The 16,886-nt window shown below is 38.1% G+C and overlaps 1 protein-coding gene across 1 annotated transcript; it reads left to right on the top strand.

Annotated features, from left to right (window-relative positions):
• The first annotated feature begins 15,141 nt into the window (after positions 1-15,141).
• LOC100155823 (olfactory receptor 4F3/4F16/4F29-like) lies at positions 15,142-16,080 on the top strand. The gene has a single exon (XM_001925008.1). The coding sequence runs from the start codon at positions 15,142-15,144 to the stop codon at positions 16,078-16,080; it is 939 nt and encodes a 312-aa protein (XP_001925043.1).
• The last annotated feature ends 806 nt before the right edge of the window (positions 16,081-16,886 follow it).

The following is a 16,886-nucleotide window of genomic DNA, read 5'->3' as shown; positions in this document are numbered from 1 at the left end:
GTCTTTGCAGTATCACTTGGTCACTGTCCTCCAGAGCTGTTAATTAGCATTATTTCCACAATGGCAAGATTTCGTGGCACTTTGTGTTAGAGAACACAAGAAATCTAATTCTCTATGAGGAGGCTTTTTCCTTTGTCCAGGTAAAGTAGAAGAATGGGGATCAATTTAATGATAAATAGAGTAACTTTAGGGTCAGACATGAACTGCTGTGGACATGAGTCATATCTTCAAATGCATTAGTGTTATCCTTATGCAGGGCAGTTAGCATCTGAGGTAACAAGTAGACTAGTAGTGGGGAATAAATGTGAAAGGGGTATTGACATGTTGGAGAAGGTAAACTCACTTTGACTTTTAACTGGAATCACAGTGTTAAGGTAATGCAAAAGATATTAGGAAAAGACAAATGGTTTTATAAGGTTCGGAGTTTAACGCTCTGTTGCCAGGATGATGGTACGAATGTTTCTCACCCTCTGTGTTTTGATTAAACAGGTAAGAAAAATAGGTGACACAAGAAAGTAAGAAAGCAAGTACTCTTGTAATCTCCATTAGTTTTTCAAAGAGATGTCAGTTTTCTTCTCTGACAAGGAAATTTGAATTTATTAGGTACTTTCAAAATTGTCAAGATGAAAAAAGTCTGAATGGAAGATACCTGAATAGAAAAGATATGCAAAAACCCAAAGCTGATTAAATTGTTTCCAAAGTAAATGTCATCTCAAAATAGTATGTGGAAAGTATACAGTAAAGTGAAAACTACCAGATCAGTTGGTCCTTCTGCTTTCTTAAGTGATTTACAACTTTAGAATTTTGTTAATTTTGTCTCTAAACTTTAAGTAGCATACAGATTCTTTAGAGAAAGTTGATAATTGTGATTTTTTTTGCAAGGTTGGAGGTAGATAAAAAGGTTATCCTAAGAGAAAATATGAAAGGAATTGAGTTTTTGAGTGCTGAAAAACAGAAAGCTAAAGGGCGATATAGTTTGTTGAGTTTGTGTACATAAAATCTTAATTGAAAAAAATCATTGAAAATATTTCTGTTGCATGCGGTTATAACAAGTAAAAGAAATGGTCTTAAATTAGGAGAAGCAGTTGTGAAGAAGAATTTATGACAATTTTTAAAATAAAATGCAGGGCATTTTACCTGAGGGAAGTTACGGCCTCTTGGTATTTTTAGATTGAGAGGGAAATTTATATGAATTATGGTTTAGATTTTTAAGGCCAAGAGATGTCTATAGGCCTCTTTCAGCCTGATAATTCTATTATTTGGAACCCCAGCTACCAATACTTTTCTCATCTACAAATATAAAATATCTGGGAATCTGTTTCTGGAAAATTGATTGATTCTATGTGGGTCGAGAAAAAGGTTTAGTCAAAAGGTGAAGAGCTAGTTCTTTTCTTTTATATCATAAATAATTATTTAAAACAGATGGTTATCATTAATGTGTTTGAGAAGAATAATCTAACAACTTTCTCTTTCAAGCCAAACCAGGCTATAAGAGAATGTGGTTTCAGAATATCATCTATCAGCATGTCGATTATAAGTATTTGATGACTTCTGGGTGAACCGGCATCATATACTAGTGGATCCATTTAGAATCCTGTCTAGGATTTTACACGTCAAACTCTGACTTTTTCTATATTCTGATATTTGTTCATATATTTCCTCTTCCTTTTAGTACATCTATGAAAAAATTATTTTTTACTTCTTCTAACCATTTTTTTACCAGTACTCATCCCAGGGTAACTAAAGAACTGTCGATACTGTCCTATTAGGTTCCATATTTATATTTCCTTCCCCTGTAAACTCATTTTCTTCAAATTTTTTGTTCTTATATATTATCAGAAGGTATTGGAGATCCAAAGGGAAAATTAATATACAACTTGTATTTGTAAATTTGATGTGTATAACTGGCAAATATTTATCAAGAAAATCTTCCAAGAGACTGAGCACTTAAAAGATAGCTCAGAAATAGTACTAAAAGTGGTTCATGTTTATAGAGTTTCTGAAGCGTAGGAAGTAATGACAATCATATTCCATAAAGTGTCTCAATTTAAAGTAGGCCTTTTCTTTCTTCTTTGCCTTTATATACATACTGTCCTTAATTCTTCTTCATTTTAGGTTTTCATTTTGGCATAGTTTCTTTTTCCTTAATTCTTCTTCACTTCTATCATCTAGTCTCTTTTTTTTGGCTCTTCAGAACTCTTCTCAGGTTTTTATGCATCCCACCAATTATAAATCAGGCGCATTTTAATGTCTTAAGCATCCAATTATATCTCTTCTATACTTGTTGAATTTTTGTATTATAAATACATAATCTGTTATATCTGTTGAAATATGAATTGCAATATGATTCTCCCATGTTGAAGGCCACCTTCACTGTGTCTAGATCAGAGATTTTACATCACTAAAACCTTGAACCAATTTTTCACAGAGGCAATGTCTTTAGTGTCTCCCTCCTTCCTTCTTTATTTTAAGCATGTGTTAGCAGCTGAGGTTACAAAAAAAAAGGATAAACACAATTCTTCTTGTCAATCCATTTACTTATAAATTAACTGTAAAGTAATATGATCAGGATGATTTGGAACATGAATAAAGTGCCATGAATAGGAAAATAAACAAAGAAGGTATGAATCTGCTTAGACTGTGAAGAGGTGGTAGGAAAGGCAGTCTAACCATTATGGCATGTGTTTACTTTGAGGTGTGGGTTGTACTTCTCTTCCAGAGAAAAGAAAAGAGCAACTGGTGGAGACTGTGGAGCGGTGGAAGGGGAGTTTGGAAAGAAGAACTAGTATATTTACAGGCATGTAGTGTGTAGCATTGTCAGACAATAATCCGGTGATGTCGGATCATAGAGTGCAAGAAAGGAGATGGGAAAAATGAAAGAGGAAATGGGGTCTAAAAGAACCAGATACCAGAGGGCTTTGATTGCTCTTATAGCAGTTTGAGGGTTATCTGGAAGCAAAAAAAAAAAGGACCCATTAACACTTTGATTGGGTCTGCATTGAAAGCCATTGAATTTTTGTTGGAACAGCAAAAAGTCTTGAACAAGAGGATCATAATAGATTTTGTGGTAGATCGTGTAAAACTGATGAAAATAAGGACAGTGAGAAGAGAAAGGGATAGATACATAGCAGATGCACTAAATTTAAAAAGAAACTGGACATATTTCCCTGATTTAAAAAGTATTCAAGAGGGTTCCCATAGTTGCTTAGCAGGTTAAGAACCTGACTCATATCTATAAGATGCAGGTTCAATCCCTGGCCTTTTTCTCAGTGGGTTAAGGATCTGGCATTGCTGTGGTTGTGGTGCAGGCCAGCAGCTGCAGCTCACATTCAACCCCTGGCCTGGGAACTTCCATATCTGCACGTGCAGCCCTAAAAAGAAAAAAAAGTATTCAAAACTGAATGTTTGGCAATGTTCAGTATTTTACAATGTACATTTGTTAATTTTTATCAGACCATTTTGTTATTAAATCATTACAAATAAAATTCACTCATTCTATAAAATCACTCTTTTATATTCCCCAGAGAAGTTGTTGGATAGCCATCTTCTTCAAAAGTTTATAGTTGTTTATTTGTTTACTTGTTTTAATAATTATTTTTAATTCAAAAAATTATATCACTTAACATGAATTATAATTTGATATTTTCACACATTCTATGTTTAAGGTTTTTTTCATGATGACAGATACAAATCTGGTTTATTCAGTTTCCTTTCCAAATGCTTCATTATATGTTTTTAATTTACAAGAATTTACCAACATATGGCCTCACTGAGGACATACATGTTATTTCCATTACCAAGGGCATCAAAGAGGAAGAATTAATTGTATTTTGTGATAAATATTATCTCACATTCTCAGTTTTGTAAGACATGAGTTTTCTCCATTTTATAGATGGGAAAAGAGCTCAGAGATGAAATATATGTTACCCAAATCACCAAGTGATTAGATAGAAATGTATGAAATATGCTTTTTCAGATAGTGAAGCCTATACTCATTTTATTATTGCATGCAGCTTCTTTAAAAAATAAAAAAATAATTGATCTGAGATACTGTAAGAGCTAAAATAGAGGCAGATTCAAAGAAGGATGAAATTATACCCAAGGTCTGTCTTTAATATGAAGTCCCAATTGGAGTCTAGGGTTCCTGTATCCACAAGATTAGTGATCCACCTCAATACACTTTGACTTGAATGAGGCACTCAAGCTTTTCACTGAAGGCCTGTTATGTCCTCTAGCACTCTTCTAGGCACTGTGGTGTTTATAAATAAATATGATGGGTAGAGTTGTTTCATGGTCCATGTGGGGAGTTAAAGTGAAACACTAGAAACAGGAAATTACTCAGGTTGGAGGAATCAAGAGTGATTTCATGAAGAAAATAGAACCTAGAAACAGGCACCTTTATGGATGCTTCTAAATAATTAGCTTATGCTGATCCCTATCTGGTGTCCAAGGCCCCTCTGGAGAGAGAGCGCTTGCGTACAACATGTTAAACTGGCATTTTATATCATTTTATACCATCCAAAAAGCTTTCTGTTTCAAATAACAATACTTGTAAAAATAAGCAAAGTGAGAACAAATGTTTTGGCAGACTACCAAGTTTCCCAGGACACCGAGGTACCTTAATTAGTGATAGAAAGTTGTCAAGGGTGACTAATCATGGCGCCTAGAGCAGCAGTTGCCAGTATGACAGTAAATGGCAGTCATCACCTGTATTAGGGGCTTATCTTCCCCCAACAATTTCTACTCTCACCCTGCCACATGTGTTTTTTTTTCAGGTTGTGTCCTCAGGAAGTCATGAATAAAGGAAAAAATAAAGCAGGAAATAGGAGAGGGACTGATCTTGGAGTCTGTAAATGGGTTTTAATATGAGTTCTAACACTAAGTAAATTTATGGCTTTGGTCAGGTTATTTAGTTTACTTGGGTATTGATTTCCTGATTTATAATGACTAATGATTTTCTGAATAAGGGACATTAGCTTTACCAGCCGGTCCCAAAATGGAACTCATTTATTTCAGTTTCTTTGACTAGACTGAAGACTTCTTTTAGTCTTATTCGTACTTTGGGTTTCCCTCCAGACATAAATTTCACTTTGCTGAAATGTCCCCACCCTCTTGAACTTTCCTTCTTTTCTCACCAGGTGAGTGTCTAACACAAGCAAATACATTTGATCCTCGAAAAACTTAAGGATGTGGACAGCAGCTCCCTGGGCAGTGGAAAATACATGTATGGCTTTTGTTCTTAAAAAATTTAATTGCTAATACCCTATTGTTCCCTGGAAGGCTTCCAGATAACAACTAGTGGATTAACACATATTTTGTACATTAAAGGTATTATATACTATATTTGTACAATAACATGTGAGAGAAAAGAAAATGTTATTATGAAATCATAATGAAGAAAAAATACCTTTACAGTATTGTAAGTTTACACTATCTGTTTACAAGATAAATCACCTGCCAATGACTACACCTATATGTCTAATAGGATAAAATGCACTGTGGATGTTACACATATTACTAACACTAGACATAAAACATGAAATGAAAAATGAAAGAACTTGATATTTAGTTATAACAAATTATTTACTGATAATGAAGAAGCAGCAATATGGTTGACTTATGGTAGCCTAGGGTAATCAACACAGTTGCTTCATAGTAGCCTTGCATATACACAATCAATGAATTGTTATAAAATTTTATGGCATATAGCATTAAAATCATAGTCATAACTTAGTATTGGAAACATTGCTACATTTTTTTATGTATGGCCACATTAACCTGTGACTAAGGCTGATATACAGATTCTCCAGTGGAGAGAGAGAGAGAGGTATACTGTATGGTAAAGTAATTTTTGAAAACAAAATTATAAAAGAGTAAGAAATCTAATATCATATTAATTTTATATTAAATATTACCTTATGCCTATGTAAGGATAGGATATCTACTTCAGCACAAGTCTTACTCAATGTTCTACACATATTTTTGTATATTTGGAAATCATATACAAAAACTCCACATGTAAATGGATTCACAAAGTTCAAACTCTTGCTGTTCAATTGTCAACTATACATTTTATTCACCCTTTTAGTAAATAACTATTTGTGATTGCAAAAGTTAATACATTGGGTTGAAAAATACAGATGTGTTGGAGTTCCCGTCGTGGCGCAGTGGTTAACGAATCCGACTAGGAACCATGAGGTCGCGGGTTCGGTCCCTGCCCTTGCTCAGTAGGTTAACGATCCGGCGTTGCCGTGAGCTGTGGTGTAGGTTGCAGACGTGGCTCGGATCCCGCGTTGCTGTGGCTCTGTGTAGGCCGGTGGCTACAGCTCCGATTTAACCCCTAGCCTGGGAACCTCCATATGCTGCGGGAGCGGCCCAAGAAATAGCAAAAACAACAACAAAGACAAAAGACAAAAAAAAAAAAAAAAAGAAAGAAAAATACAGATGTGGTCCATGATTTTCTAGGGCTTGCAAGCTAGTTGGGAAGAAAAAATTAAACAAATAATAAATTACATTTGTAGTAAGTATTGCTAAGAATACAGTGTTCTTTAAGAACAAATCAATTAAAATTATAGAAGATATTTTAATTTTCCATCACTATGAAAATGTGAATGTTATATGTATCATAATTGTTTACTGAAAAATATTTTCTGATATAAAACTACAATGCTCCTTGTTAATCAGTAATGTTTGATTTTCTTTTTTTTTTTTTTAATTTTATTTTCCCACTGTACAGCAAGGGGGTCAGGTTATCCTTACATGTATACATTACAATTACAGTTTTTCCCCCACCCTTTCTTCTGTTGCAACATGAGTATCTAGACATAGTTCTCAATGCTATTCAGCGGGATCTCCTTGTAAATCTATTCTAGGTTGTGACTGATAAGCCCAAGCTCCCGATCCCTCCCACTCCCTCCCCCTCCCATCAGACAACCACAAGTCTCTTCTCCAAGTCCATGATTTTCTTTTCTGAGGAGATGTTCATTTGTGCTGGATATTAGATTCCAGTTATAAGTGATATCATATGGTATTTGTCTTTGTCTTTCTGGCTCATTTCACTCAGTATGAGATTCTCTAGTTCCATCCATGTTGCTGCAAATGGCATGATGTCATCCTTTTTTATGGCTGAGTAGTATTCCATCGTGTATACATACCACCTCTTCCGAATCCAATCATCTGTCGATGGACATTTGGATTGTTTCCATGTCCTGGCTATTGTGAATAGTGCTGCAATGAACATGCGGGTGCATGTGTATCTTTTAAGCAGAGCTTTGTCCGGATAGATGCCCAAGAGTGGGATTGAGGGGTCATATGGAAGTTCTATGTACAGATTTCTAAGGTATCTCCATACTGTTCTCCATACTGGCTGTACCAGTTTCCATTCCCACCAACACTGCAGGAGGGTTCCCTTTTCTCCGCAGCCCCTCCAGCACTTGTTATTTGTGGATTTATTAATGATGGCCATTCTGACTGGTGTGAGGTGGTATCTCATTGTAGTTTTGATTTGCATTTCTCTTATACTCAGCGATGTTGAGCATTTTTTCATGTGTTTGTTGGCCATCTGTATATCTTCTTTGGAGAAATGTCTATTCAGGTCTTTTGCCCATTTTTCCATTGATTGATTGGTTTTTTTGCTGTTGAGTTGTATAAGTTGCTTATATATTCTAGAGATTAAGCCCTTGTCAGTTGCATCTTTTGAAACTATTTTCTCCCATTCTGTAAGTTGTCTTTTTGTTTTCTTTTGGGTTTCCTTTGCTGTGCAAAAGCTTTTCAGTTTGATTACGTCTCATGGGTTTATTTTTGCTCTAATTTCTATTGCTTTGGGAGACTGACCTGAGAAAATATTCATGAGGTTGATGTCAGAGAGTGTTTTGCCTATGTTTTCTTCTAGGAGTTTGATGGTGTCCTGTCGTATATTTAAGTCTTTCAGCCATTTGGAGTTTATTTTTGTGCATGGTGTGAGGGTGTGTTCTAGTTTCATTGCTTTGCATACAGCTCTCCAGGTTTCCCAGCAATGCTTGCTGAATAGACTTTCCTTTTCCCATTTTATGTTCTTGCCTCCCTTGTCAAAGATTAATTGACCATAGGTGTCAGGGTTAATTTCCGGATTCTCTATTCTGTTCCATTGGTCTGTCTGTCTGTTTTGGTACCAGTACCACACTGTTTTGATGACTGTGGCTTTGTAGTATTTCTTGAAGTCTGGGAGAGTGATGCCTCCTGCTTGGTGTTTGTTTCTCAGGATTGCTTTGGCGATTCTGGGTCTTTTGTTGTTCCATATAAATGTTTGGATTGTTTGTTCTAGTTCTGTGAAAAATGTCATGGGTATTTGATAGGGATTGCATTGAATCTGTAGATTGCTTTGGGTAGGATGGCCATTTTCACAATATTGATTTTTCCAATCCAGGAACATGGAATATCTTTCCATTTCTTTACATCTTCTTTGATTTCTTTGATTAAGGTTTTATAGTTCTCGGCATATAGGTCCTTTACCTCTTTGGTCAGGTGTATTCCGAGGTATTTGATTTTGTGTGGTACAATTTTAAAAGGTATCGTATTTTTGTATTCCTTTTCTAATGTTTCATTGCTGGTATACAGAAATGCAACTGACTTCTGAATGTAAATCTTATATCCTGCCACTTTGCTGAATTTATTAATCAGTTCAAGGAGTTTTGGGGTTGAGTCCTTAGGGTTTTCTATGTATGGTATCATGTCATCTGCATACAGTGACAGTTTGATCTCTTCTCTTCCTATATGGATGCCTTTGATTTCTTTTGTTTGTCTAATTGCTGTGGCTAAGACTTTGAAAACGATGTTGAAGAGCAGTGGTGAGAGTGGGCATCCCTGTCTTGTTCCAGGTTTGAGTGAGAAGGCTTTCAGTTTTTCCCCATTGAGGATTATATTTGCTGTGGGTTTATCATAAATGGCTTTGATTATATTCAGGAATGTTCCCTCTATACCCACTTTGGTGAGGGTCTTGATCATGAATGGATGTTGAACTTTGTCAAATGCTTTTTCTGCGTCTATTAAGATGATCATATGATTTTTGACTTTTTTTTGTTAATGTGGTGTATGATGCTGATTGATTTGCGTATGTTGAACCATCCTTGTGAACCTGGGATGAACCCAACCTGGTCATGGTGTGTAATTTTTTTGATATGTTGTTGGATTCGGTTGGCTAAGATTTTGTTGAGGATTTTTGCATCTATATTCATCAATGATATTGGCCGATAGTTTTCTTTTTTGGTGGTATCTCTGCCTGGTTTTGGAATGAGGGTGATGGTGGCATCATAGAATGTCTTTGGGAGTATTCCTTCTTCTTCAACCTTTTGAAAGAGTTTAAGGAGGATGGGCACCAATCCCTCTTTATATGTTTGATAGAATGCACCTGTGAAGCCATCTGGTCCTGGACTTTTATTTGTAGGGAGTGATTTTATGACCTCTTCAATTTCATTTCTAGTGATCGGTCTGTTCAGTTGGTCTGTTTCTGCTTGATTCAGTTTTGGCAGGCTGTAAGATTCTAGAAAATTGTCCATTTCTTCCAGATTGTCAAACTTGTTGCCATACAGTTGTTCATAGTATTCTCTTATGGTTTTTTGTATTTCTGCTGTATCCGATGTGATTTCTCCTTTTTCATTTCTAATTTTGGTGATTTGGGTTCTTTCTCTCCTCTTTTTAGTGAATCTGGCCAGGGGTTTGTCAATTTTGTTCACCTTTTCAAAGAACCAGCTCTTGGTTTTATTAATTTTCTCTATTGTTTTTTGAGTCTCTATTTTATTGATTTCTTCTTTGATCTTTATAATTTCCTTCCTTCTGCTGACTTTAGGACTTTTTTGTTCTTCTTTTTCTAATTCATTTAGGTGGAGGGTTAAGTTGTCAATTTGGGATCTTTCTTCTTTTTTGAGAAAGGCCTGGATTGCTATAAATTTCCCTCTGAGCACTGCTTTCGCAGCATCCCATAGATTTTGAGAGGTTGTGTCTTCATTATCATTTGTTTCAAGGTAGTTTTTAATTTCCTTCTTGATTTCCTCATTGACCCATTGGTTTTTTAGTAGCATGTTGTTTAGTCTCCATGGAGTAGGTTTTTTCTCTTTGCTTTTCCCATGGTTGATTTCTAATTTCATGGCATTGTGGTCAGAGAAGATACTTGAGATAATTTCTATGCTCCTAAATTTATTGAGATTCGCTTTATGTCCCAATATGTGGTCGATTCTTGAGAATGTTCCATGAGCATTTGAGGAGAATGTGTATTCTGATTTTTTTGGATGTAGTGTCCTGAAGATATCAATGAAGTCTAACTTTTCTATTGTTTCCTTTAGGATCTCTGTTGCTTTATTGGTTTTCTGTCTACAGGATCTGTCCATTGATGTGAGGGGGGTATTTAGGTCTCCTACTATGATTGTATTCTCATCAATATCTCCCTTTATGTCTGTTAATATTTGTTGTATGTATCTAGGTGCTCCTATGTTTGGGGCATATATGTTGATGATACTAACATCCTCTCCTTGGATGGATCCCTTAATCATTAAATAGTGTCCTTCTTTGTCTTTCTTTATGTCTTTGGTTTTAAAGTCTATTTTGTCTGATATGAGCATTGCGACTCCTGCTTTTCTGTCATGTCTATTGGCATGAAATACTTTTCCCCAGCCTTTCACTTTCAATCTATATGTATCTTTTGTCCTAAGGTGAGTTTCTTGTAGGCAGCATATTGAAAGTTTTTGCCTTTTTATCCACTCAGCCACCCTGTGTCTTTTGATTGGGGCATTCAGTCCATTGACATTTAAGGTGATAATTGATAGATGATTATTTATTGCCATTTGATCCTCGTGTTCCAGTTGATTCTATGGTTCTCCATTCTTCTTTTTTTTTTTTTTTTTTTTTTTGGTTAGATGGCCTCCTGTTATTATCTGCTTGAGTGTATTTTTTTTTCATTTTTTGCAAATGCAATATTTGGTTTTGGCTTGTGGTTGCCCTGTTTTTTAAGTATGCTAACCCCTTCCCATAATTGTGTGTTTTAGCCTGATGGTCCTGTAAGTTCAAACACTTCATTATTATATTAAAATTAAGAAGAGAGACATACATACAAACAAAAAGGATTATTTACCTCCTAACATCCCTTGCCCACATTTTATGGTTTTGATGACTCTTTTTTATTTTTTTATTTTTAATTTTATTTTGTTTGAAGCATGTTCATGATTAAATCTGTATGCTGGCTTATTTGAGTGACTGCTCTCTGATTGCGGTTTCCTCAGTCCTAGTTCTTCCTCTTCTTCTTCTTCTTTTTTTTTTTTTTTTCTTTTCTTTTTTCTTCCCTTTCCTTCCTTTCTTTTTGGTTTAGAGAAGCCCTTTCAATATTTCCTTTAACCTGGGTTTTGTGTTGCTGTATTCTTTAAGTTTTTGTTTGTTGTAAAAATTTTTATTTCCCCTTCTATTTTAAATGATATTCCTGCTGGATAGAGTATTCTAGGTTGCATATTTTTTCCTTTGAGCACTTTAAATATCTCTTGCCGTTCCCTCCTGGCCTGTAGTGTTTCTGTAGAGAAATCAGCTGATATTCTTATGGGGGTTCCCTTGTAGGTAACATTCTGTTTTTCTCTTGCTGCCTTTAGGATCCTCTCTTTATCACTAACTTTTGCCATTTTTATTATGATGTGTCTTGGTGTGGGTCTGTTTGGGTTCAGTGTGTTTGGGGCCCTCTGTGCTTCTTGTATCTTGAATCCAGTATCCTTGAGATTTGGGAAGTTTCCAGCGATAATTTCTTCAAATATATTTTCCATCCCCTTATCTTTTTCTACTCCTTCTGGAATTCCTATTATGCGTAGATTGGCCCGCTTTATATTATCCCATAGGTCTCTTATATTGCTTTCCAGTTTTTTGATTCGGTTTTCTGTCTGTTGACCAGATTGAGTGATTTCCATTATTCTATCTTCCATATCACTGATTCGTTCTTCTGCATTATTCATTCTGGTTTTTACTGCCCCTAGTTCAGTTTGCATCTCTGCAAATGAATGTTCTAGTTTTTCTTGGCTCCTCCTTATATTTTCTAGTTCCTTTCTGAGGGTATCTGCATTACTGTTCATATCTTCTCTTAATTCCTTCAGTATTTTCAGTATTTCTCTTTTGAATTCCAGGTCTGTCTGACTGCAGAGATCTGTTTCATTGTTGACTGTTTTAGGTGAGTTCTCCTGTTGGTTTGACTGGGGGTGGTTTCTCAGCTTCTTCATCTTGCTTGTTGTCTTCTTTCTCCTGAGGGCGTTGTACTCTCCGTTATCGGGTAGTGTTTGCCTTGTCACTGCCGTGGAATATTTCCTGAGTGCTGTCATTGTTGGTCAATCTTTTTTGAGGCAGTGTGGCTTTTCTGGAGTGTTGATGGGACTAACAGTGTTTCTTTGAAGCAAAGGAGGACTTCCTGAGGGCAGACAGGACTGGGAGGTCCACCCCACAATGGTAGCAGATTTCACTTGGTTCTCAGCACCCCCTGGGGTCTTGGGCGGGTAGCAGGGCCCTTGGAGACTCAAGAGGCTCCTCCCCAGGGCAGCCCGATTCAGAAAGACCGTCTGAGATCTTTTCCCGATTCGGCCAGGCTTGTTGCAGCTTTGCTGGGCTGCAGGGGGTCCTGCCTGGAGCTGGCAGTCCTATGCAGCTGGTCCACTAGGTCTCAGCACCCCTTGGGGTCTTGGGCGGGTAGCAGGGCCCTTGGAGACTCAAGAGGCTCCTCCCCGGGGGAGTCCGTCTCAGAAAAACCGTCGGAGAATTAGGTCGATCTATTCACGGCCTGGCTAGGCTTGTTCTAGCTTTTCTGGGCTGCAGGCCTTTTCTAGGGGGCTGGTGGTGTTTGGTGCTGCTCTGTGGAAGTGTAGCCCCTCCAAAGGGCAAGCAGGCCTGTGCAGGGACAGCCCCTGCAGTGGTAGGCTTCAGGCAATTGTTGAGGCTAGCCCTCCTGGATGGCAGGCAGCCCCAGGTTCGGCGAGAGCTTAGTGGGTGGCGGGGGTGGGGAGAGGGAATGCACTGGGAAGCACAGCTTTCTGCTAGCTAGCGGGCCTGTAAGCTTGCTGTGGCGTGGGGGGTATTCTATGGGGACCCACCCCTTCTTCTCTCCGCTCCCCAGCACGGGCTCAGACCAGGCTCTTCTCCCAGGTTCCCTCTGAGGCGGCTTTCCACTTCCCCGCCCCTAGAGTATTGCTCCCTTCCTCTGCGACAGCTTTGTTTTCTAGTCTCCCAGGCAGTCTCTGCCCCGTCAAATGGTTTAGAGACCTCCCAAGCAGTTTCCGCTCTGCCCCGCCCCCCTAGCCCGGGGACTAATCTCTGGAGCCGAGGTCTTGGTGCCCAGCCCCCACCCAGGCGTCCCCCGGCCCTTTCTCGGGACTAACCTCGAGCGAGTCTCGTGCCCCCCCCCCCCCCCCCCCCCCACCTCAGAGCGTCCAGCCCCCCCCCCCCCCCCCTTTCCCGGGGACTAACCTCTGGAGCCGAGGATTCGGTGCCCAGCCCCCACCAAGGCGTCTCAATTTTTGGTGACTGTGCCCGTAGTTCAGATGGTCCGTTGGGTTCTTGATCCGTTTTTCCGTACTCCGACTTACTGCTACACTCTTCTCTGCATCTGGGGATTCCTCCGGTTCATTTGATCTTTCGCCCGGTAGGAGACTTTCCAGGGTGCGGGATCCCTTTCTCCTCCTCAGTTCCCTTTCGGGAGCGCCCGTCCCGCTCGGATTCACCTTCTCTCACTCTCCTCTTTTCTCCCGTTCTGCCCAATAATGTCACGAACTTCTTGCCATTATTGGAGTTTAGGTTCCTCTGCCAGCGATTAGTTGCTGTTCTGTGCGAGTCATTTCTTCTGTAGATGTGCTTTTTTTGTTGTGTTTGTGGGAGAGGGCGAGCGTGTCCCCCTACTCCTCCGCCATCTTGTCCTCGAAATCTGTTTGATTTTCTTATTCATCCACTGGCTCTCAGGTTTTGAGTGCTGCTAGGGCAAGTTAAATAAAGAGAAGTAAACATAACATTTACTGAATACTTAATATAACCATATGATTGAAGTATGAGTTATTTTACTAATTAAAATTTTATAGATAAGTAAACTGAAGCTCCAAGAGTTAAAGTAACTTGAACAAGATAAAGCTATCAATGGATGAACATTAATATAAATCTTGAAATGTAAATCCAAAACCCAATTTCCTTTTGATAAACTATGATGTATTTTTAACTGAGTTAATAATTACAAGGTAATGGGACAAGCCCTTTTCCTATTAGAGATTTGTACAATATGGTTTCTACTACAATATGCATTTCATTGTTTTAAGATTTTCAGATCATGTATGAAGTGTTTCTAAAATTACCCATGTCGAAGGATAAGATTTTTTTCTTTAATTTCTAGTCCTTCAGGAACTATTAGTTTTGTAAGATATAAAATCATAAACTTGAGGTCACTATATATCAAATTGCTAGAGAAGTTTTTAAATAGTGAATCACAAACTCTGTTCCTAGTGTGATACAAATTGACCTGCCACCTCTCTGTGTGGGTCACTTTTTCTTTGCTTCAGGGAGTTCAAATATGAATGAGTCAAAATCCCTGCCTTCAAGAAACTTAGAGTCTATTCGGTGAGTTAGAACTGTATGCCGTCCATTACACTACAAAATAACAGTAAAATAAATGCTAATAATAACAAAACAAAACCTTATAGATCTCCTAAACATATAAGGAACAATGAAGATGAATATAATCCCCAAAGTGGTGCCAGATGAAGGTCTGTAGGCTTGGAAGAGATTGAAATAGCAATTAGTTCTCTGTGATGGCAGTCAGATGATAGGAGATTTGAAATAAAAATAAAAAATTTGGGGTTGAATTCATATTACTCTTGTTGACCAGCTTGTATCTCATGAGTTACAGGGCATGAACCCTGGGAGAAAGCAAAGGGTATTAAATATTAAAGGTAGAGACAATTTGGTGGTAAGAACAGCTCCGTTTGACAGACACTAATGTCTCGATATGAGCACAGTTTAGAAGCCATAAGCATATTGGGTCAGTTTTAACACTATTGCATAATAGGCTTACATACCTTTAACCGCTCTTCTTCTAGTTTATTAATGTAATTACCATCATTTACATTTTTTCCTATTGTCTTCCTTCAAGTAGCAATGGTAAGGAATCCCATGGATGGAGCAAATCATTCTGTGGTGTCAGAGTTTGTGTTCCTGGGAATCACCAATTCATGGGAGATCCAACTTCTCCTCTTTGTGTTCACCTCCATGTTTTACATGGCAAGCATGATGGGAAACTCCCTCATTATGTTCACTGCGACTTCTGACCCTCGTTTACACTCCCCCATGTACTTTCTATTAGCCAACCTCTCCTTCATTGACATGGGAGTTTCTTCTGTCACTTCTCCCAAGATGATTTATGACCTTTTCAGGAAACGTAAAGTCATCTCCTTCAGTGGTTGCATCACTCAAATCTTCTTCATCCACGTCATTGGTGGTGTGGAGGTGGTGGTGCTCATCGCCATGGCCTTTGACAGATATGTTGCCATATGTAAACCTCTCCATTATCTGACCATCATGAGCCCAAGAATGTGTATCTCCTTTCTAGTGGCTGCCTGGATGACTGGCCTTATCCACTCCACGGTTCAACTGGCTTTTGTGGTAAACTTACCCTTCTGTGGGCCTAATGTGTTGGACAGCTTTTACTGTGACCTTCCTCGGTTCATCAAACTTGCCTGCATAGACACAGATCAACTAGAGTTCATGGTCACGGCCAACAGTGGATTCATCTCTGTTGGCTCCTTCTTCATTCTGATCATTTCCTATATAGTCATCATTCTCACTGTTAAGAAACAGTCTTCAGCGGGTTCATCCAAGGCACTGTCCACACTGTCAGCTCACATCAGTGTGGTAGTCTTATTCTTTGGTCCTTTGATATTTGTCTATACATGGCCATCTCCCTCCATACCCCTGGATAAGTTTCTGGCCATCTTTGATGCAGTCCTCACTCCCTTCCTGAATTCTGTTATTTACACATTCAGGAATCAAGACATGAAGGTGGCAATGAGGAGAGTATGCCAACAGCTGATGAGTTATAGAAAGATCTCTTAAGTGATTCCACTATTGTGAAGACACCTGCTGGTCACTGATATTCATTATTGATGGTTAAACTTAGAAAAAAAACTTTTCTTTTTCCACTTAGAGTTATTATACACACTGATATCAAGTCTACTTTGTCTTTCATTTAGGAGGGAGAGCCATTAACATCTAAAAAGAGAAAAGGAGTCGCATGGAAAGGAGTTACATGAAATACTTATTTATTTACATAATGCTTTTAATTATTTTTCCATTATATCTGGTTTACAGTGTTCTATCAATTTTCTACTGTATAGCATGGTGACCCAGTTACACATATACATGTATACCTTCTATTTTCTCACATTATCATGCTCCATCATAAGTGATTAGACATACTTCCCAGTGCTACACAGCAGGATCTCATTGCTAATCCATTCCAAAGGCAACAGTCTGGATCCAACTTCCCAATCCATCACATCCCTCCCCTCCCCCTTTGCAACCACAGGTCTATTCTCCAAGTCCATAATTTTCTTTTCTGTGGAAAGGTTCATTTGTGCCATAAGTTAGATTCCAGGTATATGCTTTAAAATTATGGTAACTTTAATCCTCAATTCCTAAGGAATAATATTTACGTGAAGTAATTATCAGAAATACATACTTCCTTAAGGTCTTCAGGCAGGGAAAACTTGTCTCTCTCTTTAGCAGAATCCTGTGTCATAGACAGGAATTCCTATCAGTACCTAACAGGGGGTTTTCTAAGTGAGGATTGAACTGAGTCTTCCTGTCATAGCTGCAACCCGCCACATTCTACCCTCCTATGGGTCTCTGATAGGATTGCG

This window comes from Sus scrofa, unplaced genomic scaffold (assembly GCF_000003025.6).
Source record: "Sus scrofa isolate TJ Tabasco breed Duroc unplaced genomic scaffold, Sscrofa11.1 Contig740, whole genome shotgun sequence".
In the NCBI taxonomy this organism is placed as follows: Eukaryota; Metazoa; Chordata; class Mammalia; order Artiodactyla; family Suidae; genus Sus; species Sus scrofa.
The sequence above is the reverse complement of the archived record's forward strand: the minus strand, read 5'-3'. Positions and strand labels throughout refer to the sequence as shown.